Source organism: Glycine max, chromosome 9 (assembly GCF_000004515.6).
Source record: "Glycine max cultivar Williams 82 chromosome 9, Glycine_max_v4.0, whole genome shotgun sequence".
Lineage (NCBI taxonomy): Eukaryota > Viridiplantae > Streptophyta > Magnoliopsida > Fabales > Fabaceae > Glycine > Glycine max.
The window spans coordinates 34,912,556-34,939,636 of NC_038245.2; the positions used below are offsets into that span (position 1 = coordinate 34,912,556).

Sequence of the window (27,081 nt, forward strand, 5' to 3'; positions counted from 1 at the left end):
CTAAATTAAAAAGTTAATTCTTATACGTGATAATCATAAATTATCATGTCATAGACACCACGTTTGTTGCATTTTTACCATATTCAGAATCAAAATAATTAATTTTTAAAGTGGATATATATCCGTTACTTTATTATATATATGATAAAAGAGGTCGTTAAACCCGTCACGATGGTTGCATGCATAGCCAAACTCCAAACTCCAAACAAAAGCCACCGCTTCCACCTTCGACTTGCATCTCATCAAAACGATACCGTATTGCTCACAAGCCGATGCCTTGCTCTTCCTTCACTTCCACTACCACCACCGGCAATAGCAGCAACATGAAGAAGAAAGATGGTTCTTCTCTCCGTGAATTCAAGCTGAACGAATCAACCTTCTTAGCTTCGCTCATGCCTAAGAAAGAGATTGGCGTGGATCGCTTCCTTGATGCTCATCCCAAATACGACGGTCGTGGCGCTCTCATCGCTATCTTCGGTACTCCTACACCGTTCACTCTCTCCCTTCAATTTTCTCTTTTCTCTTTGTTTTATTTTTAATTTTAGGTTGTGGAGTAATAAATTGCAAATAACCTCTAGTTGAGGATTGTGTTCGAGTTAATTTGTTATGTGATTAAGATGTATTTTATTATAAGGTTTTGAGGGTGGAATTAATCGACATTAAGACGCTTTTATCTCTTTGTTTTCAGATTAATTGTTGTTTGTTTTGCTTGTGTTAAACTTAAATCAGTGGAGTATGTGCAGATTTATTGTGAATTTGATGAAAAGAAAGTGAAGAAGTGCTGAAATTATTGGAGTTCGTAGTTGTTGGAATGGAGAGTGATTTGGTTATGTCCATTTGTGTGGTTTGGAGTTATGAAGAGAGAACCTGTTGTAATGAACTTGTTTGATTGGCTGCGCTAATAAAGTGTTTTTTGTATTGCTTTAGAAACCTTTGTTTGTAAGGAGTGTTGGTGATTAAGATTTTGTGTTGGGTCTTTATTCACATGTTAGGTATTTATTGTTTTTTGAATTTTTAGTTTTTTTTTTTTTTTTGGTTTCAATTTAGTGATGAAGATACGTGTGTGCTGTGTTTGTTACTAGTTATGGCCTGCATTTTTACGCATCTGTTTTTAATTTGGATCACTTTTTCTTGTAGAAAAGTTTGCTTGTTTGTTGTTCTCACTAGAACGTAGAGTAATGATTGTAACCTTCACTCTTTTCTTCCATTGGCTACGTGCCAATTTAATTTGCTGCGACTAAAATGTCTTTTAATGATTATGTTGCTTGTATTCTTATGTATGTTTTTGTTATACTGTGATTGCATTTAATAATGGTTCATACGACAAATTTGTTAAATCATTAGATCTGCATGTTTACAGATTCTGGTGTAGACCCAGCAGCTGATGGATTACAGGTTACCTCAGATGGGAAACCAAAAGTTCTCGATGTCATTGATTGGTAAATAAATTGAAAGTACTTCATTTTGGATATTTAGTTTAGCTGATATTTCTTTTGAGCGTGTACTGGTTTCCCAATTAATATATAGTACTTTTTCTTTCCTCAGCACAGGGAGTGGTGATATTGATACCTCAAAGGTGGTGAAGGCCGATTCTGATGGTCGTATTTGTGGGGCATCAGGTTAGTGCTAGACTGCTAGGAATGTTAAATTTGAACTGTGATACGTGTTGTAAGAAGGGTGCCTGCAGAAAAAGGGAAATAACAGTAAAAGGAAGAAGAGAAAAGGTTTCCAGAGAGCTATAGCCCTCCCTAGTGAGAGAAATTTCTCTGCACTCCCATATTCATTAGTGATCTCCACAATGTGGTTACAATCCCCACCCTTATAACAAAATTCTCCCTCTCCACTATTCTCTAACTAACTCAGCAATGTCCATTCTACCCCCTTCTAGAATAACTAAGTAAATGATAATAACAAAGCATCAGCTCATTAACTTGGTCTTGGGCCTATGACTATACACCTTAAAGGGCTTCTCCCATTTTGAGGTGCATTTCCTGACAATACCCCCATCTGTCAAATCAGCCTTGTTCTCAAGGCTAAATGTTGGAAATTTGGCATGGATGGAGTCTGCTGCTTCCCAGGTAGCTTCTTCCACAGGTTGGGATCGCCACAGAACCAACCATTCTGTTTGTCCAGCAGTCTTACCCTCACGAGAAGCTAGAACAGCTTCTGGAACAGGTGCATCAGGATCATCAGAGAGCAGCCCCGGAGGCAGAGCTGAGGCACTGGAAGCTGGGGCCAAGGACTTCTTAAGCTGTGACACATGGAAGACAGAATGAACCTTAGCAGAATCAGGAAGTTGCAGCTTGTAGGCAACCTCGCCAACGTGGGACAGGATATGAAAAGGACCAAAATAGCGTGGAGAGAGTTTTGGATTGATGCGACACATGATGTAGCGTAGTTTTACTTACGCCAATCACCAACATCAAACTGCAGAGCCCGACAATGTTTGTCGGCCACCTTCTTCATGGATTGCTGAGTGCGGGTCAAATGAAACTTAAGCTGGTGAAAAGGTTCATCGCGGTCAAATAGAACAGAAGTGACAGAGTCCACTTGCATCTCGCTGGGAAGGAAACGCAAGATGGATGGTGGGGGTCACCCATAAAAAACCTCAAAGGGTGTTTTAGTTGTGGCCGAATGAGATGAAGGGTGCATGATAGCCATAAGTGCCACTTGGAAGGCTGCTCGGATGTGAAGCATCGCAGATATGTCTCCAAACAACGATTGACGACCTCGGTTTGGCTGTCGGTTTGGGGATGATATGTGGTGCTCATTCGCAGCTTGGTACCTTGGAGACGGAACAACTCGCCCCAAAACTTGCTAAGTAACAAAGGATCATGATCGTTGATGATGGAACAAATGAAGCTTGGCCTCCTCTTGTAATATCCCTCATATGTGCGAAAAACATCTTTTGGGATGTCGGACTCTACTATTCTGATTTGATGAAATCGGGATTTCAAATCGAGCTTGAAAAAGTAGTGTGAGCCATGAAACTCGTCATTAAGCTCGCCGATGGTAGGGATTGGATACTTATCCAAAATGGTAATCTTGCTGAGGACTCTGAAGTCAACACACATGCGCCAAGAGTAATCTTTTTTCTTGACCAATATAACGGGACCGGAGAAGGGACTAATTGAGTGATGAATCACACCGTTGTCAAGAAGCTCTCGAACTTGTTTCTCAATCTCGTCCTTATGATGGTAAGCATAGAAGTATGGCCTTACGTTGATAGGGATGGTTCCTGGTTGTAGGTTGATAGAGTGATTGCAGGCACAAGTGGGGGAAGCCCCTTGTGTGACACTCTTTACCCCGACATACATATACTTAAGAAAAACATATAAAAATTTGGAATTTAATTAAATAAATTTTATTCAAATCACTGAAACAAATTCACATGGGTAAAAGAGTCGCAATTACTTCAATGTTACCAAATAAAACTTATTAAAAACATCTTCGACTCAAAATAAGACCTGTCAAAACTCCAAAGAATGAAATAAAAACTCAGCATGTGAAACAAAATGATAAAAACTACATGTCCAGAACTTCATGCAATTAATATGGAATCCCATGTCTGAATGTCACATCCTTTCAGAGCATTGTGTTCCAGCGTTCTCTAGTATCAGGTTCTCCATAACCATCCACCTAACCATCTATCCCATGAACACAAAGTTTGAGATCATCAAACAACACACAAGAAGTGAGTTATCACATTCCTAACTAACAGAGAGGGGGCAACATAGATATACATATCATATAAATGAAATACAATTTACTTTAACACAACTTATGTCATTTCATCACTTATCGCATAACATCACATCTCAACACTACACGTCTCACAAATTTTCACATCATTCACGTATTCAAGGATCAAAATACAATATCACTCAACCAATCAATATCGATCAATATACAAACGTCATGCAACAAATATACCAAGACTCAATCCTATATGCAATGTGATACCATGTCAGTGAAAAATCTCATCAGACACAGGAGTACATGACAAGGCAGACTACACACTGGTAAATAGGTCACTCTCACTAGGTAAAATCATAAGGAGACTAGTCAGGGTTATGTTGTTTTGCGAGAATGCTCCAACCATGTGGGGTCAACACATGCTTAAAGGAGTTCTCAAACCGGGTGTATTTACCCTTAAGGTCTAGACTCCGAAGAGTTTGTCATGGCCTCTCAATCCTGATTTAGGTCCAACCAAGAAAATATTTTAGCACACAGACTGTATCTATGAACTGTACAAAGCACACAAATCCTTAATTGTTCTTAAAATAATTTTAACTCGTCGCGCATTGAAGTGATTAAACTCGTCGGGTTCCCATAGTGGATCCCATCATAATACTTATCATGCATTAACTCGTCATCCTTAAAGGATCTTACAGTTGTGTGATTGTACGGTTTATAACTCACAACTCAATGCACACAAAATTTTAATACACATGTATCTTACAATTCAACACACTCAATTTATCACTTAAACACAATTTCAATCACAACTTCACAATCCCAATATAACAATTTATCATGCTAATCTAGTAAATCTTTTCTAACACAAAAAAATTATACAAAAATACTTCTCATAACATGGGGAGTAAAATCCCCCAAACAATTTCACATAATCATATCAAAATTATAGGTCAAAAACACCAAGAACACTCAATTTTATCTACTAATTCACATTAGGGCATCAATTGACCTATCAAACACAACAATCTCGTAATTTTAATCATTAAGGAATAATCACAATACATTAAACATCCCAAAATAAATCTCAATTTGATTCTTGATCTCTATACATGTTCATTCTAACCCCAATTGTGATAAACTCATCTCTTACCTCTAAGTGGGCTCACGTGTATAGTTTGGTAGTGATAGCAGCGTCTCTAAGATTTCTCAAGCTTTTCACTAGTTGTTCTGTTAGAATTTTCAAGCATTAGAGCAAAGGAGAAGGGATTGGAGCCTCTATCCCATTGTCTCCGTGTGGGACATTTCTATCACCACATATATTATTTTGCAAATTCCAATGGTGAGGATGTGCGAAGATGAGTTCCAAACCTAATGTTTAAATTTCACAACGATCCGAGGTTAACGAGTCCAAGATCGTAGTTTTACGGAGACAGGTATGAAAAAAGAGAGTTACGTGCGAGGGATATTTCTTTCACCACAGCGATTATTTCGCAAATCCAAACGGTGGGGATGTGCAACAATGAGTTCGGAACTAGTATTTAAATTTCACGACAATCCAATAGTTAACGTGTCCAGGATCATAGTTTTAACGGGACAGATGTGAGTGTATGCGGGAAAAAGAAAGGATGTCGGGAGAGCCGAAAGAGAAAATAAATTTGAGAGGAAGAGAGAGCGTAGAGATCTATCGTAAATGTAAAATTATCTCTATTTATAGTTAGGGTACTCTTAGCCTATTATTTACTTTATTTTTTATTTTATTATTTTATAAAAAGAAACTTTATTTTACTCCCTATTAAATATAAATAAATTTTATCTCCTTTTTATTTTCCATAAACATATATTTATTTTATTCACCTTAAAATTATTATTTTAATTAATAAAATTATTTTTTATTATTTATTTAATTACAAAAACTTTATTATTTTTTTAAAATTTTATTTATTTTAAATAAAATTATTTTAAATTTATTTTATGAAAAATGAGATGATACACTTTGTGAGGATGAAAAACTGGACTATGGAGCTCTAAAACCTGTTGCAATTCAGAAGGCAGCAAGGGTTCAATGGTGGTAATTCGCGCGTCTCTTGCGGCCAAGTTATGAAGCACACCTTATAATGCGATTGTTCTGTAACGGTCGTGAAGGTGATGCCCTTACAGATTGATCATAGTGCCCTACACACTTTGAAACTCATTGACTTCTTGTGCCAATCAATTATAGTGCTTCCTAATGACTCTAACCACAACATACCTGGAATTAAATCAACACAACCCAGGTCCAACACGAATGCATCTACAATCAGAGTATAACCCCCAACCTTTACCTGCGCTGCTTGCACCCCGAAATGGGAAGAACACTTCGACCTATTGCCCAATCCAACATTAAACATTTGTGCAGGGAAATTTTCAGATTGCAAAGTTACCAACTTGCGGGCAATGAAGTTATGGGTAGTTCCATTGTCCATGAGGAGAAGGATGTGGGGAGCCTCTCAATTCGCCTTCCAACTTGATGGTTTGAGACTGAGCAAGCTCGCCTAGGTCCAATGCACCATAGTCTAGTGTTTGACACAACATTTCTTCATCATTGCTGGTGGGAACATTGTCAGTTACTGGTGAGTCCGTAGCTTCGGTGATGATGGATCCTTTCCTTCCCAAATAAGGAGATGCAAATGGCGGCCCAGATAGACATGGGTTGGAACCCAGTTGCCACCACATTTGAAACATAAATCTGCTTCGTCGGTCCATCAGTTTCGAGTAAGAGAGATTTCGGTACCTGTCCGAGAATTGGGAGGATGGGTCTTGGAATGGGTCTCGACCCATTAGTTGACCCGACAGAAGCAGTTGGGCTCATCGGCTCACTTTGCAATGGGCGCTCCATTCCCATCATCGAGCCTTAAGGTAGAGTTGCTTGAGCAAAGGTGGTGGTCGACCATTATAGCTACTGTGGAGTGATAGTGCGCCAGCTTGTGTTCCAGCAAGCGCATAATGGAGATCATGCGATGGTGGTTTGGGGGTTCAAACACAAGAGCCTCAGTACGAATGTCGTCTCGGAGCCCCCCAAGGAAGAAACCCCACGTACTGATCCTCTGATAATGGCGACACTTGAGCCATGAGGACTTTGAATGCTTCTACATACTCATCCACGAATCTAGATTGCTGCAAAAACTTCAATTGGGCAAATGAATTACCAAACTGATGGTCTCCATAATGATCTAGGAGCACACGCTTGAACGTTTCCCATTGAAGGTGAAGTTCAGTGTTGGTGAGGACCTTGAACCAGTGCCAAGTCATCCCCTCCATGCATATTTGGGCAAGGGAAATCCGTAAATCTAGCGGTGTATTTTGCATAGTGAAGTACGATTCTGCCTTCACGAGCCACCCTACCAGATCATCGTCGGTGAAAGGAGGAAGGTCAATGATAGGGAAAACACAGATCACAGAGCAGGGGTACAAAGAGAACATTCAGCAGAGGTGCAGAATATGGAAAAGCCCAAAAGGAGAGTAATGAGGCCAGCTTACCTTCAAGATTATGCGTAAGGGTAGAAAAGGGATTAGTGGGATAGTGCCGTTAGAGCAGGGGACAAGCTTAACGGTATTGATTCTGTGATATTCCTCTTGCACCAAAAAGATAAGAATTCTGTTAGCAGAGGATAGTATAAATAAGTATGTAAATAAAATCAGAATCATAAATGAGAATATATTTCCTTGCCTTATTCCTTCTCCCCTTCCTTCTATGGAGGCCCTGGTCCTCGAAACCAGCTAATTAGATCTCCCCCCTAACATTGGTGCTCTCGTTCCTTCACCATGACCGAACCACCTCCTTCTTCCGCCGACAAATTGGAAGAGCTTCTCGTCCGCCTCACCCACCAACAATTATCCCTCACCAGCAAAATTGACGATCTCATACATCACGTTTCCCCTTTGATACCACCCGCCCCGTCCTTCTCCTCACCTTTACCTCGTCAATTCCCCGTTCCTGTAACCCACCATAGAATGAAATTAGACGTACCACGGTTCGATGGTACAGATCCTTTGGGCTGGATTTTTAAAATAAACCAATTCTTCGAGTACCACGGCACCCCCGAGTACGAGCGTTTAACGATTGCATCGTTCTATATGGAGGGCCGCGCACTCTCTTGGTTTCAGTGGATGACCAGCAATGGTCACCTCACATCTTGGCCTGTGTTTCTCCAGGCTTTGCAATCCCGGTTTGCCCCTTCGCAGTACGAAGACCCCACAAGGGCGCTGTGCAAACTCATGCAGAAAGGGACAGTAGCTGCTTACCAGGCGGAGTTCGAGGATCTTTCGAATCGTGTTTCCGGCATTCCTCCAGCGGTACTCCTCAGCTGCTTCATCTCCGGCCTCCTCCCGGATATCCGCCGCGAGGTGCAAGCGCACCAGCCCCTGACCCTCTCTCAGGCCGCCGGCCTCGCCCGCCTGCAGGAGGAAAAACTCATCGACCACAGACCCCCACCGCCACCCCCTCCCCACCGCCCTCGCCCTCCGCCACCTTCTCCCTCGAACCCCATTTCACTTCGCCCTAACCCTCTTCCCCCTCTTCTCACGCCTTCCCCTCGACCCCCACCCCCACCGCCACCCTTCAAGCGCCTCACCTTCGACGAGATAGCCTCTCGCCGTGAGCGAGGGCTCTGCTTCAGCTGCGACGAGAAGTACCACCGGGGGCACCGCTGCGCCTCTCAGGTATTCCTGTTGCTAGCTGAAGAGGAGGATAACCCTAACCCACCTCTTATAGAGCCATTGGACCACATACCCGAACCCGCTCCTGACCCGCCCGATACCCATGACCCGTACCCGGCCCAACTCAGTTTAAACTCCTTAGCGGGCCACTTAGCCCCTGAAACGCTCCGTTTCGTAGCCACCATTTCCGACCGTGACGTCGTGCTCCTGGTGGACGGAGGAAGCACGCATAACTTCATCCAACTGCAATTGGTCTCCCAATTGGGCCTGCGTCCCATGTCTACGTCACCCCTCCGTGTCATGGTTGGCAATGGCCAACAATTAGAATGCAATTTGTTGTGCTCTGCTGTCCCTATTACTATTCAGACCACCACATTTCACGTTGACCTTTATGTACTACCAATCTCGGGTGCAAATGTTGTCCTTGGAGTGCACTGGCTCAAATCTTTGGGCCCAGTGCTCACCGATTACAATCACCTGACAATGCAATTCTTCTATGAAGGCAACTTGATTCACTTACAGGGGGACATGGATGCTGCCCTGAGTTCACTTTCTTCGTTACAATTTCGCAGACTGAGTCGTAAGAACAGGGATGGGCTCTATTACCATATCACCCTCTTACCCAATGTTGACACCTCCACGCAGGACTTGCCTCCAAGTATCCTTACTTTATTGACCAAATACGATACCCTGTTCCACCCTCCGAACACACTACCCCCAACCCGTGACACCGACCACCACATCCATCTCCTTCCCCAAGCACCTCCGGTCAATGTCCGCCCATACCGTTATCCCCATTACCAAAAACAGGAGATTGAGTCTCAGGTGGATTCAATGTTGCAAAAGGGCCTTATTCAGCCCAGCTCTAGCCCTTTTTCCTCTCCTGTTTTGTTGGTTAAGAAGCAGGATGGTTCATGGAGGTTCTGCGTCGATTACAGGGCACTGAATGCGTTGACCGTGAGAGACCGGTTCCCAATTCCGACGATCGATGAGTTACTCGATGAATTGGGTGGCGCAAGGTATTTCTCTAAGCTTGATTTGCTCCAGGGCTACCATCAGATATGCATGCACCCTCCCGATATCCCTAAGACTGCTTTCCGCACCCATCATGGCCATTACGAATTCAAGGTAATGCCATTCGGGTTGTGCAACGCCCCCTCATCATTTCAGGCCACCATGAATGCTATTTTCCGACCATACCTCCGCCAATTCCTCATTGTCTTCTTCGATGACATTTTGATATACAGTAACTCCTTGGATGTCCATGTGCACCACCTCGAGCTCACCTTTCAGGTACTCCTTCATCATCAATTCACACTAAAACTTTCGAAGTGCTCTTTTGCCCAGGAACAGGTCGAATACCTAGGTCACCTGGTTTCCCACCGGGGAGTTGAACCATTGCCGTCAAAGGTCGATGCTATCCAGCAGTGGCCGACTCCAAGAACGGTAAAGACCTTGAAGAGTTTCTTAGGCCTTGCCGGCTTCTACCGCCGGTTCATCAAAGGCTACGCAACCATTGCGGCCCCTTTGGTTAAGGCAACCACTAGTGATGCACTCCGATGGACGGCGGATACTCAGACTGCTTTTGATCGTCTCAAACACGCGTTATCATCGGCTCCGGTCTTGGCCCTGCCGGACTTTACCCTGCCCTTCACGGTGGAGACAGACGCCTCCGGGGTTGGCATGGGCGCCGTCCTTTCGCAGCAGGGACACCCCATTGCCTACTTCAGTAAACCATTTAGCGCCAAGCTCCTCCGGTCATCAACATATGTCCGTGAATTGTTTGCTATCACGGCAGCCATTAAGAAATGGCGTCAATATCTCCTCGGACATCACTTCATCATCGTCACTGACCACAGAAGTCTGAAGGAATTGCTCACACAGGTAATCCAGTCCCCGGAGCAGCATACCTACTTGGCTCAGTTGCTTGGGTATGATTATGAAATCCAATACTGGACCGGTGCTCATAATCAGGCCGCCGATGCTCTCTCCCGATTGCCGGAAACCACTGCTTCTCTTTGGGTGTTATCCGTTCCTTGTCTGACATTCTTCGAGGAACTTCAGCAGCAATTACAGACCCAGCCTGATTATGTCCGAAAGCGCCAAGATATCATGGAGCAACCCTCCAATCACCCTGCATTCTCTATCTCGAGTAATTTGATTCTCCATAAGGGGCGTATCTGGCTCCCAGAGGGATTTCACTTGATCCCCACTTTAATTGCCGAATACCATTCCACACCCACAGGGGGTCACGCCAGAATCGCGAGAACAGTTGCTCGGGTCTTGGAGAATTTTTCTTGGCCTAAGCTCCAGGAGGATGTCGCACACTTCGTGACCAATTGTGCAGAATGTCAGTGCACCAAATACGAGACTAAGCGCTTGGCCGGATTGTTGTGTCCTCTTCCGGTTCCTTTCCGGCCATGGGAGGACCTTTCTCTCGATTTCATTACGGGTTTGCCGGCATACCATGGACACACCGTCATTCTTGTCGTCGTGGATAGGTTCTCGAAGGGAGTTCATCTGGGTACGCTTCCCACAGCTCACACAGCATTGACGGTGGCCTCGTTATTTGTCGACATCGTGGTCAAGCTTCACGGTGTTCCTCGAAGCCTTGTATCGGATCGAGACCCTCTCTTTATCAGTAGATTCTGGAAGGAGCTCTTCCGGCGCAGTGGTACCCAACTCCGCATGAGCACCGCCTATCACCCCCAAAGTGATGGCCAAACCGAGGTACTCAATAGGATTATTGAACAATATTTGCGAAGCTTTGTTCACCGGCGACCCCACACTTGGGGTAAATACCTTCCTTGGGCGGAATGGTCACATAATACGTCTTGGAACTCAGCCACCGGGACAACTCCTTATGAGCTCACCTTCGGAAGGAAACCATTCAATTTCCCTGAGTACATTGCTGGGACCTCTGCTGTGGATGCTGTGGATTCCTTGTTACAAGATCGTGATGAAACTTTCCAATTGGTCCGCCGGAAGCTTTTGAAAGCCCAAAGTCGCATGAAGGAACAGGCTGACCGTCATCGGCGCGAAGTATGCTACAATTTGGGTGACTGGGTTTGGCTTAAATTGCGACCCCACAGACAAACATCAGCTAAAGGTCCTCAGAGCTCTGCAGGGAAACTAGCAAGAAGGTACTATGGCCCATTCAAGATTACTGAAGCCATCGGCAAAGTGGCTTATCGACTGCAGCTTCCCCCGGATACGAAGATTCATGATGTCTTCCATTGCTCTCTACTCAAACCGTTTCATGGTCATTTGGACATCACTTCCTTCGCGCCTCTACCTGCTCAATTTCATAATGATCAACCCCTTCTCACTCCGGCAGCAATTGTGGATTATCGCAGAACCCCTTCAGAAGCTTGGGAAGTCTTGGTTCAATGGCATGGCTTATCCCCAGATGATACGTCTTGGGAGGATTGGTCTGCTTTGCTTAATGACTATCACCTTGAGGACAAGGTGATTTCCCAAGGGCCGCGGGATGATAGGGAAAACACAGATCACAGAGTAGGGGTACAAAGAGAACATTCAGCAGAGGTGCAGAATATGGAAAAGCCCAAAAGGAGAGTAATGAGGCCAGCTTACCTTCAAGATTATGCGTAAGGGTAGAAAAGGGATTAGTGGGATAGTGCCGTTAGAGCAGGGGACAAGCTTAACGGTATTGATTCTGTGATATTCCTCTTGCACCAAAAAGATAAGAATTCTGTTAGCAGAGGATAGTATAAATAAGTATGTAAATAAAATCAGAATCATAAATGAGAATATATTTCCTTGCCTTATTCCTTCTCCCCTTCCTTCTATGGAGGCCCTGGTCCTCGAAACCAGCTAATTAGATCTCCCCCCCTAACAGTCAATGTGTTTGATTGCGAGAAGGACATCAACGTGCCAGTTACCGTTGTTTTCGTGGTTGAAAATCGAGCCCGAGGAGCCAGAGTGGATCGTTTCCTTCATCTTGTCACAGAGTGTGACGACAGATTTAGACAAATCCGTGATGGTGGCTGCGATCAAATCCAACTTTGAGGAGTGGGTGTCCAGTTTCGTGGTCTGTGCTGCCATGGTGGTCGCGTGAGACTGAAGCGTGGACTTAATGGCCTCAAGCTCTACTTCCAAAGCGTCAAGTCTCTGAGAAGCCATCCTTGTACACGTACACGATTGAGGTGAAACTCTCAACGAAAGCACCAATGATACATATTGTATCAAGGGTATCTGCAGAAAAAGGGAAATAACAGTAAAAGGAAGAAGAGAAAAAGGTTTCCAGACAGCTATAACCCTCCCTAGTGAGAGAAATTTCTCTGCACTCCCATATTCATTAGTGATCTCCACGATGCCCCCAATGATAACAATCCCCACCCTAACAGAATTCTCCCTCACCACTATTCTCTAACTAACTCAGCAATGCCCATTCTACCCCCTTCTAGAATAACTAAGTAAATGATAATAACAAAGCATAAGCTCATTAACTTGGTCTTGGGCCTACGACTATACACCTTAAAGGGCTTTCCCCATTTTGAGGCGCATTTCCTAACAAACTATTTTTGTTTTCTTGGTTTTAAAACTCCTACCTTGTATTGTTTTGAAAAATTTTAAATAAGGAAACACTATCACATAAGGTTTCATTAACTCTTTATTATTAAAAACCAAAAGCTTTTATTAAAAACAGAAACCAAACAGGCCCTTAAAATTTCCTCCTCCAACAAATCTAACAAAGTATTTTTTTTCTATCTAGCTGTTGTTTTTGTTTTAATGCACGTATCTCTTAACTCTGGTGTTTGTTTCTTCCCTTTTTAATTTATTCATTCTTGTTAGTCAAGGGAAATGAAAATTGAATTATTAAGCTCGTCCATGCTTTGGTCTTCCTGAAAAATTTGTACAGGGACATTATTGGTTATCAATACTTCATGGAAAAATCCTTCTGGTGAATGGCATGTGGGTTATAAATTAGTTTATGAGCTATTCACAGAAGATGTGATTTCTCGTTTGAAGGTGGTATTACAGTTTTATGAAATATTTTAGTTTCTCTTTAGCCTTCATATTCTGGCTATTAGATCTAATATCTTTTTTCTCCTTTTGAAATGTTCATTGGCAGAAAGAAAGAAAGAAAAAGTGGGATGAGAAAAACCAGGAGGAAATTGTTAGGGCTGTAAAACAACTTGCTGACTTTGATCAGGTTCACGAAAATTTTATTGATTCTTACATATACTAGAATGGTAGAAACTTAAATTACATATGATATATTCAACCCTTCAACATTTTGTTTAGTATAACCCATATACCATGTTAGATTTCAACTTAAAATCAATTGACACTAAGTGAAGTTGTCTAATAAATATATAAGCTGTACCTCAAGAATTGAGGCAAACGATGTGAGACTTTCTAACACAGTTGATACATTAATTAGTACTGTATTTGAGACAAGATAAATAAATTTATCTTTTCATATTCCAGCCTCCTTTCTTGCTGTATTTTCTTAACGTTTTATCTGGAAGTACTCATCAGTACTGCATTATGCTATTATGTTCCTGATTCTCAACATTATGAACAAATGAATATTTTTTCTTTAAAAGATTCAACGTAGTCAATGAATATTAAACGGTAACAAAAGTACCAAAGGTCATAGCACAACCATTTGATAAAGCATCAACAGACACAACCCACCAATCACAAGGTTACACCTTATTAATGATAAGTCAATCCATAATATGGGGTAACCAAGTGCATATAGCCAGTCACTAAAGCTTTTCAATACAATACACCAATCATTAACACCCTCCCCAAACAAAACCTCTAGACAAACCTTGCAGAGCATTGAATAGCAGAAAACAACAATCAATCCTACAAATACAAATTCAATGAGACCCAACAAGCTCATCACCACCCAATACCCAGCACATTTAATTTTCACTAACACCATGAACAACACCGCACTTAGTACTTCAAAATGCTCGACACCTTCCAACAACTTAACTTGACACCAATACCAAGCAGAATAATATAACCAAAGGGATCAAACTTCATACCCCAAAGATGCTCCAGGACTGACGCATCATTGGTTGAAGGATTAGCTAAAGTCTTTGGATCTGCCATGACCACGCTGTGAAGCTGATATTTTGCGGCAAGAACAGAACTGTAATTAAGCCAACCAAAGCAATATTTCCATATGAAATCTACTTCTCTGCATGTCAAAAATAAATGGCTACATGATTCCTCATGCTCTTTGCAAAATGTACACAAATAGTCAGCAACTGAACATTTTTACTTCTCAAATTATCTATAGTAGGTAACTTATTCAAAATTACCCTCCATAGCATATGTGAGACTTTTTGTGGAATATTAAAGTTCCACATCAAAGAGACCAATTCATTGGTCTGATGACCAATTCTTATATCATGAAGGGAGTTGTAAGCCACTTTTATTGAGAAAGCACCTGACCCATATGGATTCTAAAATGAACTATCTGTTAGGAAGAAGGAATTGCAGAAGGAAGAAACAGGCCTGCTAAGGCCCAAAAGGAAAATAGATTCGTGGCTGAGCTGGCAGAGGGTAGGATAATGATCTTGCTGTGTAGTGCTGTTAGAGGATAGACATAATTGCATTCCATTAATTGTAATATTCCCTAGCACGTTTTGTGCAATTCTGTTAGCAAGAATTGCTATATGTATAGCTATGTAATAACCAACAAGGGATATGAATGAAAAAACTTAGACTTATCTTCCTTCTTTCTCTAGAGGTATTGGACCCTTGAAACCAGCTTATCATACTCTACTCCTAACATTTGGTGCTCTCATTGAGAGCTCCAATGGCTGCCATTCCAGCCCAAACCATTGCAACCCGCACCACCCGCCAAACCACCTCTCCTCATTGCATCCTCTCCATACTGCCTTCCATGACTGCCATGCCAGTGTCAACCATCTATTCCCACGCCATCCTCTCCACACTACCCTCCATCAGCAACCACCTCTGTTCCTTCCATTTCAGCATACACCTCGAATGGCGGATGCCGAATCTTTTCCCATTGGCGTGGACCGCCTCGAGACCTCTTTGGCCAAACTTACCCTCAGTCAACTCAACCTCGTCGCTGCCGTTGACACCTTGGCCACCACCATCGACGACCTTCTTCAGCGACTGAGCCTTCGCAATCCCACTCCACATTTTTCATCTTTCGTCCCTGCACAGGCACCGATACTAGCCGCCATCATATTGACTCCGCTTATGTCGACTCCGTTGCCCATGCCACCTCCGCCGTCTATGCCACCTCCGCTTTCCATGTCGGCTGCGCCTTCATTGTCAGGTCTGCTTCCTATGCTTGCTCTTCATCTGCCCAATCTCGGCCTTGTTCGCACCACCATTTCTTTCAACAAGCTCATCAACACCATTTTTCTTTATGACCATGCAGTTGTTCCTCATGAAAAACCTTGGAAAAATAAAGACATGGCGCTGTTTGAGATGGGACATGTGTCCTGTGGGACTGCCATGGCCGCATACAAGCTCCAACCAGTTGCCTTTGCACTATGCACAATTGCTAAACCAGGTGCAATTCGTCGAAATAGACCTTGGGATCCGATATTACTTTTGGAAGCCATGCGTTGAAGCCCCAACACCTTGAGGACTAGGTGTTTTTGATGGGGCTGGAAGCGATAGGAAGAAGGAATTGCAGAAGGAAGAAACAGGCCTGCTAAGGCCCAAAAGGAAAACAAATTCGTGGCTAATTTGGCAGAGGGAGGATAATGATCTTGCTGTGTAGTGTTATTAGGGGATAGGGATAACCACATTCCTTTAATTGTAATATTTCCTAGCACGTTTTGTGCAATTCTGTTAGCAAGAATTGTTATATATATAACTATGTAATAACTAGCAAGGGATATGAATGAAAAAGCTTAGACTTGTCTTCCTTCTTTCTCTAGAGGTACTGGACCCTCGAAACCAGCTTCTTATACTCTGCTCCTAAGAACTATCTACCTCTTCATTTTTTATTTCCACCCTTGATAAGAATGACTCCAGTTGCTGCATTTGAATTGCTTCTCTTAGATTTTTTAGAATGTGAGTTTAGGCCTAACTCAACCTCAAAAGCTAGCTTAAGGGGTGAGGGTTGTCCCTCACTTATATACTCAACTTTATTTTTTGCTGATGTGAGACTGAGTTTAGGCCTAACTTAACCCCAAAAGCTAGTTCAAGGGGTGAGGGTTGTTCCTCACTTATATACTTTAACTTGGCTTTATTTTTAGCTGATGTGGGACTTGGGGTTTTTCCAATAGCTTCCCAATGAAAACACCTTCGCTATTTAAGCGTCCAAACCCAAATATCCCCCTCCCAACATCCTTAGTGCATCATGAATATGGATTAAATTAGCATTGTGTGATGTGCTATTTTTTTCCCTTATGGATGGTCATTTATAGATATGAAATTTGTGTTAATTAGAAAGAGATAATAAAAAATAGAAAGAGTGAGAGAAAATTTGTGAGACTTATGGATTCTAATATTATTCCCAATTTTTTTCAGTTACACTGTGGTTTATATAGACCTGTGAGACTTGCCGAGCAAGCTACACAAACTTGCAGAAGGAAGCTTACTCTCTCTAACTTTTGTGAACCGAGTACAATACTCACACAGTGTTTGATAGCATGTTGATTTTTTTAATTTATTTACCAGATCAAATTTCAGATAATACTCTTAAGTCTTAATTTTCTTAGAATGTGGATTCTAGCTTTGCCTTATCTTTAGCCAATGTAGGACTTGGGTTTTTCACCATACACTCCCTCACGTCCGACACTTTTGGACTTGGTGCGTGGATAATAAGGTGGGTGATCCATTTTAATGGATCTAGGATACAGTCTGATATCATCATAGAATGTGGATTTAAGCTTAACTCAATCTCAAAAGCTAGCTTATAGGGTGAGGGTTTTCCCTCACTTATATATTTTTTCTTTTCCTTATCTCTAGCCAATGTGGGATTTGAGTTTTCCCAAATAAATTTTATGAATAACTATCATGCATATCTAGATATGATGTGGATGTTTATTTATTTATTTTTTACATCATTCTTGTTGCATATAACTCGAACCATGATACATTTTCTAGAAACACATCAAGGTAGAGGATGTAAAACTTAAAATGGCTCGAGAAGATCTCCAGAATAGACATGATATTCTAAGAAGGCAATCTGAGGTGAGTGCCGAGAATGCCATCCTACTTTATTCCTCATAGGGTATTTGTTCCTTTTCCTGCCCTTGAAATAGGGAATGAATAATTGATTTGAATTTATAACGTTATAGGACACCTATAAGTGGTGGAATGAGGATACTGATAGAATGATTGTCTCTGCATGAAATAATGTTGATTTCTTTTTCACCTGGCCACACAGAAATAATGAAATTCTTGTTTTTTTTTGCCTCTGACTTGTCTCAAAGACTTAAACTGAAAGAGACATTTATACTTGTGTATGTGCTCCCATTGAAAATATTTTCAACAGAAATTCATTACGTCGAAAAGGAAATGCTGTTTTATGTTTCAGAGCTATGATGATAAAGGACCTGCCATAGATGCTGTTGTCTAGCATGATGGAGAGGTTTGGAGGGTTGCCCTTGACACACAGAGTCTAGAGGATGATCCAAATTGCAGGAAGCTTGCTAATTTTATGCCTTTAACTAATTATAGGTACATTTAGTTCATGGTATTAATATTTATTATAATTGTTAATCTTAGTTGATAGCTTTTGTCTGGACACATATCGTGAAATTGGCAGGTACTTGCGTGTTCTGGCAACAGATTTGCTATCGCAAGGAACCTTTTCTTTGACTGTCACTGCTTAATAGCCCTTGGTTTGAAAACCTTGTTCTATTGATTCCCTCCTTGTTTTCCTGAGTTATTTCTACTACAACAAAATGCTACTGTAAATGTTGTTTATATGAAAATATGTCATATATTTTAAATATAAAGTAAAATGTTAAATGAGCTGAATGGGATTTGATAGAGTTTGAGAGAGAGAAAAAGAACAAAGGCTGAAGATATTATTATTGATTCAGAATGAATAGAAAATTAAAGTTGATTATGTTTCTCTATTTATAGAAAAAAATAAATGTTGTTACACTTAACCTAACTAAGGCCGTTAGCTAACCATAGTTAGTAACTGATCTAACAGAAATAACAACTCTAACAGAATGACAAAATAACAGAATCACTGCTGTTCTAATTGAACCATAGCTCTAACAGAATAATAGCTGCTCTAACTGAATCATAAAGTAAAACTTACTTAATACACTAATACCCCTGTCAAACTCAATTTGGTGAGAATCAAATATGGACTCAACTATGTTGAGTTTGGACCTAAGAAAGAGATACCAGATTGGTGATAGAGGCTTAGTGAGGGCATCAACCCACTGATCTATAGCATGAATATTGTTGGTTCTAGTTATAAATTCTGCTACTCTTAATCTGCACAAGATCAAAAACAAGAAAAACACAGTAGAGCAAGAACCCAAAGATTTACGTGGTTCGGCAATGTGCCTACATCCACGGGAAAACGCAGCTCATCATCATCACATTGATCATGAAATTACAAGTTCAATACAAGCAGCAGCTAGCTTTGATCTCTCTTGGTTTCTCTTTCAACAAAACCTCTCTCAATCACCTAGCTCACTACCTCCCTTTTGAACTCTCTGATTTCTGCAGTTTTTTTCCAGCTTCTCTGTTTTTTAGCCACTCTCATAAAAAACCACCCACTGCATTACATGATCAAGAATATATATGTACACTCTAGCTATGCTTTGGTGCCAAAACCAATTCAGTTATAATAACTGAAAACAATTATGACAACACCAATTTAAAGTCTTCTCACTTGTGCTATTTGTGATTTTAAGTCACACCCCACAAATCTCTACCTTGACTCTAAATCAGTAAGTGTCTACCTTGTGATTCAGGGATGCACTTCTACCAATATGCTTTAGGCATCTTCAAAATTTATCAAATCCAAGCAGTGCTTGAACTTGACACTAGAAAGGGACTTTGTGAACATATCAGCCAGGTTTTCTTTTGTTGAAACCTTCTCCACCTTCACCTTCTCAGATTCAATCACATCTCTGATGAAGTGTAGTTTCACATCTATGTGCTTTGCCCTCTTATGGTACATTTGGTGATTTGCTAAGTGAATGGCACTTTGACTGTCATAATGAATTGTGACACAAGTTTGTGCTATTCCAAGTTCATTAATCATACCTTTAAGCCAGATTGCTTCCTTCACTCCTTTAGCTAGAGCCATGTATTCTACTTCAGTTGTTGAAAGAGCAACAACTGATTGCTGATTTGCTTTCCAACTGATTGTTGTCCCAAACAAAGTAAACACATATCTTGTTAAGGACTTCCTTGTGTCTACATTTCTTGCAAAATCTGCATCTACATAGCCTGTGACTGCTGCCTCGTGTGCTGTCTTCTTGTACCTTAAACCAGCTTTCAAAGATCCATTTAGATACCTTAGTGTCCACTTCATAGCTTCCCAATGTGCACTGCCAGGATCTCCCATGAATCTGCTTATAATACTTACAGCATGAGCTAAGTCAGGTCTGCTACAAACCATTCCATACATTATGCTTCCAACACCACTGGCATACGGTGTTTGATCCATTTTAGACCTTTCTTCAGCTGTTTCTGGTGCTTGAATAATAGATAGCTTTGTATGATGACCAAGTGGTGTGCTAATAGGTTTGCTTTGATGCATCCTAAACCTTTCCACCACTTTCTTGAGGTAGTTTCTTTGGGACAAGAATAGTTCACCCTTTGCCCTGTCCCTATGAATATCAATTCCAAGTATCCTTCTAGCTGACCCTAGATCTTTCATCTCAAATTCTGTGTTCAAGCTTTCTTTGAGTATCCTAATCTCTTCCTTATCCGCACTTGCAATGAGGATGTCATCCACATACAAGAGAAGATAAAGAACACACACTTTCCCCTTTTTCAGGATATATACATAGCTGTCATATCTGTTTCTAATGAAGCCATATCTGATCAAGAACTCATCAAATTTGAGATACCACATTCGAGGGCTTTGCTTCAGTCCATACAAAGATTTTTTCAGCAAGCACACCTTGTTATCCCTTTCTTCAAAACCTTCCGGATGGTTCATGTAAATGGTTTCCTTCAGATTTCCATGGAGAAAAGCTGTTTTAACATCCAGTTGTTCAAGTTCCAAATCATACTGATTTACCAGACCAAGTATGATTCTAATTGAGCAATGCTTCACAACTGGTGAAAAAATCTCATTGTAATCAATTCCTTCAATCTGTCTAAAGCCTTTTGCTACCAATCTTGCCTTGAATCTAGGCCTTTCTACTCCTGGAATGCCTTCTTTCTTCTTGAAAATCCACCTACATCCAACAACCTTCTGCTTCTTGGGTTGATCCACAAGTATCCATGTATTGTTCTTTCTCAAAGATTCCATTTCTTCACTCATTGCCTGAAGCCACAGCTGGCTGTCTTCACTTTCAATTGCTTCCCTCCAGGTCTTAGGTTCTGAATTTTGAATCTCCTCAGCAACACTCAAGGCATAGCAAATAATATCAGCATGACCATACCTCCTTGGAGGCTTTATCACCCTTTTTTTCTCTATCTCTAGTCAATTGATAATTGGACAAGTCATGCTGAGTAATCAGCTCTTCATTATCTCCAGCTTCTCCTTGATCACTGTGATCAATAATATTTCCACTGTCATGATCTGAAATCTCAGAATGCTCCACCTCAAAATTGGTATTCTTACTACTTGAGATGTTATCCTTCTTCTCCTTACTCAGCATTGCCATTCTGCTCTCATCAAAGGTTACATCCCTGCTGATGATGCATCTTATCTCACCCGGTTTCAATTTCCACAGCTTGTACCCTTTAACTCCTTCAGGATAGCTAATGAACACACACTTTACAACCCTTGCATCCAGCTTTCCTTGTTTAACATAAGCAAAGGCCAGCGATCCAAACACCTTTAATTTTGAATAATTAGGTGGTTCACCACTCCAAGCTTCCATTGGTGTCTTGAAACCTAAGGCTGATGAAGGACATCTATTAATCAAATATGCTGCTGTGTTTGCAGCTTCTCCCCAAAAGGCCTTTGGCAGTCCTACACTTATAAGCATGCACCTCACTCTTTCCAAAATGGTCCTATTCATTCTTTCTGCCAAACCATTTTGCTGTGGAGTGTGAGGGACTATTTTGTGCCTTTTGATGCCTATTTTTCTGCAAAACTCATTGAACTGCTCTGAAACAAACTCCAGGCCATTGTCAGTTCTTAAAACTTTTAATTTTGTACCAAGTTGATTTCCAACAAGAGTATGCCATTCTCTGAATTTTTGAAAAGCTTCCGACTTATTTTTCAAAACATACAGCCATACTCTTCTTGAGAAATCATTTATGATGGTGAGAAAGTATGAGCTTCCACCATGAGTTTTCACTCTAGATGGTCCCCATAAATCTGAATGCACATACTCAAAAGGCCTAGATGAAACATGAATACCCGTGCCAAATCTTATTCTATGGGATTTACCAAGCACACAATGATAACAAAAATCAAGTTTATCACCACTTAATGGATTTTGTTTCTCAAGTTCATGTAATCCTCTTTCACTAACATGATCTAATCTCAAATGCGAAAGTTTTGTTTTTATCAATCAATGTATTACTAGCTACCGATGCATGTCCTACAATAGTGGAACCTTCAAGAATAAACAAGCCATTACTTTTATTCTTGTTACCCTTAGCTATGATTAAAGATCCATTTGAAATCTTAAGAACACCATTTAAAATTCTAGTTGAATATCCTAGATCATCAAACATGTTTATGGAAATAAGATTTCTTTTGAGTTCTGGAATGTACCTTACATTTTTCAGTAGATACTCTTTATTATCAAACATCTTTAATCTCACAGTTCCAATGCCTTGTACCTTGCAAGGGTAGTTGTCTCCTAGCAATACAGCTCCTACTGGTTTCAGTTCCAAGGTTTCAAAATAGTCCTTTCTCGGGCTGCTGTGATATGAGCATCCATAATCCATAATCCATTCTGTTTGTGTTTTGGTATTAGAAGCTACTAAAACACTTGCACTCTCATAACCTTCAGAGGCTTCAACAATGTCAGCAGAGTCCAAAGATTCTTTCTTGATCTTGTCTGGGCAGTCTTTCTTGAAATGACCAGTTTTGTGACAATTAAAGCATTTGAACTTTATTTTCTGGCCTTTCTTTGAATCCCTTGACCTTGATCTGGACTTCTTTCCTCTTGTTCCCTTCTTTTCACTCCTTCCCCTTGAAATATTCAAGCTTTCACCATTATCCTCAGATTTGGAGTCTTGCTGTTTTTGCATCTCCTTGGTCCTTATTGAGGTCTGGACTTCTTCTAGGGCAATGTCTTGATCTTTGCCATAAAGAATTGCATCCTTGAAATGTTCAAAGGATTTTGGTAAGGAATTCAGAAGCAAGAGAGCTTTATCCTCCTCTTCAAGCTTTACTTCAATATTTTCCAAATCATCAAGAATCTTGTTGAAATCAGCCAATTGTTCGGTGCTGTTCTTGACTCTGTCATCTTGAAGGTGTATAGTTGTTGCTTCAAGCATAGCCGATTTGCAAGGGACTTTGTCATATATAATGACTCCAGTTTCAGCCACATTGAGGTTGCTGTCTTTTCTCTTGCAACTTCTCTTAAAGCTTTATCTCCAAGGCATAAAATGATTGCACTTCTGGATTTAGCAATCATCACTGATTTCTCCTTTGAGCTTAAAGATTCAAACATCTTTTCTTCTCCTTTAAGAGCTTCTGCACAGCCATGTTGAATCAAGATTGCTTCCATCTTGATTCTGCATAACCCGAAGTCATTTCCCCCTGAAAACTTCTCTATATCGTACTTTGTTGTTCCCATCTTTCTTGATCTTGATCCTTTTTCCCCACAGACGGCGCCACTTTTTGGTTCTAGTTATAAATTCTGCTACTCTTAATCTGCACAAGATCAAAAATAAGAAAAACATAAAAAACATAGCAAAGCAATACAGAGTAGAGCAAGAACCCAAAGATTTACGTGGTTCGGCAATGTGCCTACATCCACGGGAAAACGCAGCTCATCATCATCACATTGATCATGAAATTACAAGTTCAATACAAGCAGCAACTAGCTTTGATCTCTCTTGGTTTCTCTTTCAACAAAACCTCTCTCAATCACCTAGCTCACTACCTCCTTTTTGAACTCTCTGATTTCTGCAATTTTTTTTCCAGCTTCTCTGTTTTTCAGCCACTCTCATCAAAAACCACCCACTGCATTACATGATCAAGAATATGTATGTACACTCTAGCTATGCTTTGGTGCCAAAACCAATTCAGTTATAATAACTGAAAACAGTTATGATAGCACCAATTTAAAGTCTTCTCACTTGTGCCATTTGTGATTTTGAGTTACACACCACAAATATGATACACTTTGAGCTCTTGAGCTAAGACTTTCTCCTTGACAAAAAAGATGCCAATTTCCATGTGCTTAGTCTGGGAATGAAGAACTAGATTATGAGTGGTAGCTACTGCACTTTGGTTGTCACAGTAAATCTCTAGGGCCTGGAAAGGAATAGATAATTATAAGAGTTTGAATCCATGTAACTTCAGTCGTGGCTTGAGCCAAGCTCCTATATGTAGCTTCAGTGGAAGAGCTAGCCACAATTTGTTGCTTCTTGGACCACCAAGAGACCAAATTAGGACTAAAATAAAGCACTGCACCAGAGGTAGACCTTCTAACACTTGGATCCGATGCCCAATCAGGGTCACTGGCTTTGATACCATGATAGAGTTTGAGAGAAAGAAAAAAAAGAAGAAAGAATGAAGATATTATTATTGATTCAGAATGAATAAACAGTTACAACTGATTCTGTTTCTCTATTTATAGAGGAAATGGATGTGGTCACACTTAACCTGATTAAGGCATTTAACTAACATAGTTAGTAACTGCTCTAACAGAATAACAAAATCACAACTATTCTATGAATCATAATTGCTCTAACAGAATAATAGTTGCTCTAACTGAATCATAAAGTGAAACTTACTTAATACACTAATAGGATTGAAGCTTCAGTGTGTTGTTCTTCTGTTTTTGAAAATTTCTTTTGAAACAATTTGACACTTGATTTTTATGTCATCATATTGATCATTTTTTTGTTATACAACAAAACAGTTCAAATGACATTCTGCAAACAGTACTTCTCAATGTATTTGGTTTCTTCACTCAGGGTTTATGGGTTTGTTTCTGGTTTTTGTATTACAGAAAAAATCAAATAGATAACTTTTTTTCCTAAAAAAGGAGAAACTTAACGATTGAGTTGGGAAGAGCTTGGTTCCCACCTTTACTATAGTTGATGTTTCTGAATTAATTAACTTTGCCATCAAAGAAAAGAATTTATGTGGTGTAGCTATTGAAGCAATTGTTGTCATTTTTGTTTCTATTAAGTTGTATTAAAATTGTAAGTGATTTCAATGCTAACTGTGACTGCCTACTCTTTCACGATTGAGAGGAAGTATGGCGTCTTCAGCAAATTAGATGCTTGTACATTTGTTGTTAATGTCTATAATGATGGGAATGTCTTAAGTATTGTAACAGACTGTTCTGGACATGGCACCCACGTTGCTGGTATAGCTACTGCTTTCCATCCAAAGGTACCAATATATAATTTTATCCATATAGTGTAGTGTTCTTATGTGGAATAGAATACCTTTTGATATAAAATATTGTTGTTAGGAGCCCTTATTGAATGGAATTGCACCTGGTGCACAAATAATATCTTGTAAAATTGGGGATTCTCGCCTAGGTTCAATGGAAACAGGAACTGGTTTGATTCGGGCACTGATAGCAGCTGTGGAGTTCCTTCAAACTTTTCTTCTTTTTCCTCCTCTTTAGCTGATTATCCTGGATATTCTGACAAGTGAAATATGATTTGTCTTCTATTTGTGTGTTTGATTAACGAAGTTTTTTTTAGGATTTTAATGATGGGCATGCAACAATATAGAACGTAATACGGGTGTCATGTCGGTGTCGGACACTGACACGGACGCGTATCGGACACCAGACACGACAAGAGACTGGAGTGTCCGTGCTTCATAGTGCAACATTTCTTTTTCAGCATAAGAGTGACCTTATCAACATGAGTTATGGTGAAGCAACATTACTGCCAGACTATGGAAGCTTTGTTGATCTTGTGAATGGGGTATTTTCTTATACTTTCATTTTAACTGGGCTCTCATCATTTATAAGTCATTTTCTTTTCTCAAAGTCTTTGTTTTGGTTGATTTACTTCTAGGTGGTGAACAAGCATCGTCTGATATTTGTGAGCAGTGCTGGTAATAGTGGGCCAGGACTGAGCACTGTTGGTGCACCTGGTGGTACATCTTCAAGTATCATAGGTATTGGTGCATATGTGTCTCCTGCTATGGCTGCTGGTGCACTTGTGTTGTTGAACCTCCATCCGAGGGGCTTGAATACACTTGGTATATTCACTTCTCTGAAACTTCCTAATTGGATGAGTTTTTATATACTTCTGTCTTTAGTTTTGTTATTTATGTTTCATTTTTTTTATTTTTTTAATTTTTTTGCATCCTTATCATTGCATGATTGATGCAAAAAACTTTGCAGGTCTAGCCGAGGACCAACAGCTGATGGAGACCTTGGTGTGTGTGTGAGCGCTCCTGGTGGTGCTGTTGCTCCTGTCCCCACATGGACTCTTCAACGGCGTATGCTCGGGATTGGGACATCAATGGCATCACCATCAGCCTCTGGTGGAACTACATTGCTCATAAGTGCAATGAAGGTCCTTGCATGTGGTTCTTTTGTAGCTTATTTAGTGGTCTTTACTTGCACACATATCTCTAGTTTTGTGTGTATGATCTGCATTCAGGCTGAGGGAATCCCTGTGAGTCCATACTGTGTGAGGAAGGCACTTGAAAATATTGCGATTCCCATAGGTGATTTACCTGAGGATAAATTATCCACCGGACAAGGGCTTATGCAAGTTGACAAGTAAAATAATCTGCCGAGTTTTTACTTCCATGAAAATATTAGTAAATCATAGTTTTGTGATATTTATTGACTTAAATCATATACTCCTTGACAGGGCTTTTGAATATATGCAGAAGTGTCAAAATGTTCCATGTGTTTGGTATCAAATAAAAATCCAGCAATGTGGAAAAACAAGTGAGTTCACATTCAACCATGTACGTTTTACCTTCCCCTTATGTGACCAAAGACAGGAAAGATATTATCTTTTGGCTTTATCTTATATTTGTAAGAGTAGAAAGTGTAGTATGTTACTATAATCATTCTTGTGCCTTTACCTAATGGCTTAGGATTTTGGTATAGTTGGCTGTTGGTACATTAAATGATATCAAAGTCCCCAATTTAACCTCCATTCTTCTAATAAGAGTGTATGCAATGCAATAGCCCACTCTATCCTAGACAGCAATTCCCAATGTATAGAAATTGTTTCCAGCAATTACTATATAAGTTTTAACATGTACGTGAAATGTTTCATGGATGAAAAGTAGAGTAGCATTGATTTCTGACGTCAATATTGTTTTTATCTTTTAAAAATTGTTGCATTGCCCTTGGACTAATAATCTAATTAATTAGACGGCTTGGTGCACAAATAATGTTATACACACTAAAATTGAAATTAGGAAAGTATATG

The 27,081-nt window shown here is 40.5% G+C and overlaps 1 protein-coding gene across 5 annotated transcripts; it reads left to right on the plus strand.

Annotated features, from left to right (window-relative positions):
• The first annotated feature begins 178 nt into the window (after nt 1–178).
• Nucleotides 179–26,800, plus strand: LOC121172825 (tripeptidyl-peptidase 2). 5 transcript variants are annotated; one of them, XM_041005448.1, is made up of 13 exons: nt 179–477; nt 1,361–1,439; nt 1,546–1,619; nt 13,277–13,386; nt 13,490–13,570; nt 17,479–17,565; nt 17,912–18,054; nt 25,002–25,057; nt 25,140–25,605; nt 25,699–25,885; nt 26,031–26,205; nt 26,293–26,414; nt 26,509–26,800. In XM_041005448.1, the coding sequence occupies exons 1-7, from the start codon at nt 180–182 to the stop codon at nt 17,951–17,953; spliced, it is 771 nt and encodes a 256-aa protein (XP_040861382.1). In that variant the 5' UTR covers nt 179; the 3' UTR covers nt 17,954–18,054; nt 25,002–25,057; nt 25,140–25,605; nt 25,699–25,885; nt 26,031–26,205; nt 26,293–26,414; nt 26,509–26,800. The 5 variants fall into 5 exon arrangements, with proteins under 5 accessions (XP_040861382.1, XP_040861383.1, XP_040861384.1 ...); XM_041005449.1 differs by having other exon boundaries at nt 25,140–25,256; nt 25,378–25,605; nt 26,031–26,414; XM_041005450.1 differs by having other exon boundaries at nt 25,378–25,605; nt 26,031–26,414.
• The last annotated feature ends 281 nt before the right edge of the window (nt 26,801–27,081 follow it).

What these genes read in the sequence shown, in the direction of transcription:
- LOC121172825 (XM_041005448.1), top strand. Translation starts at nt 180, where the DNA reads ATGCATAGCCAAACTCCAAACTCCAAACAAAAGCCACCGCTTCCACCT. An exon ending in ATGTGATTTCTCGTTTGAAG is followed by an intron (nt 13,387 to 13,489) that starts GTGGTATTACAG and finishes GTTCATTGGCAG; the next exon opens with AAAGAAAGAAAGAAAAAGTG. An exon ending in TTCTAAGAAGGCAATCTGAG is followed by an intron (nt 17,566 to 17,911) that starts GTGAGTGCCGAG and finishes TTTATGTTTCAG; the next exon opens with AGCTATGATGATAAAGGACC.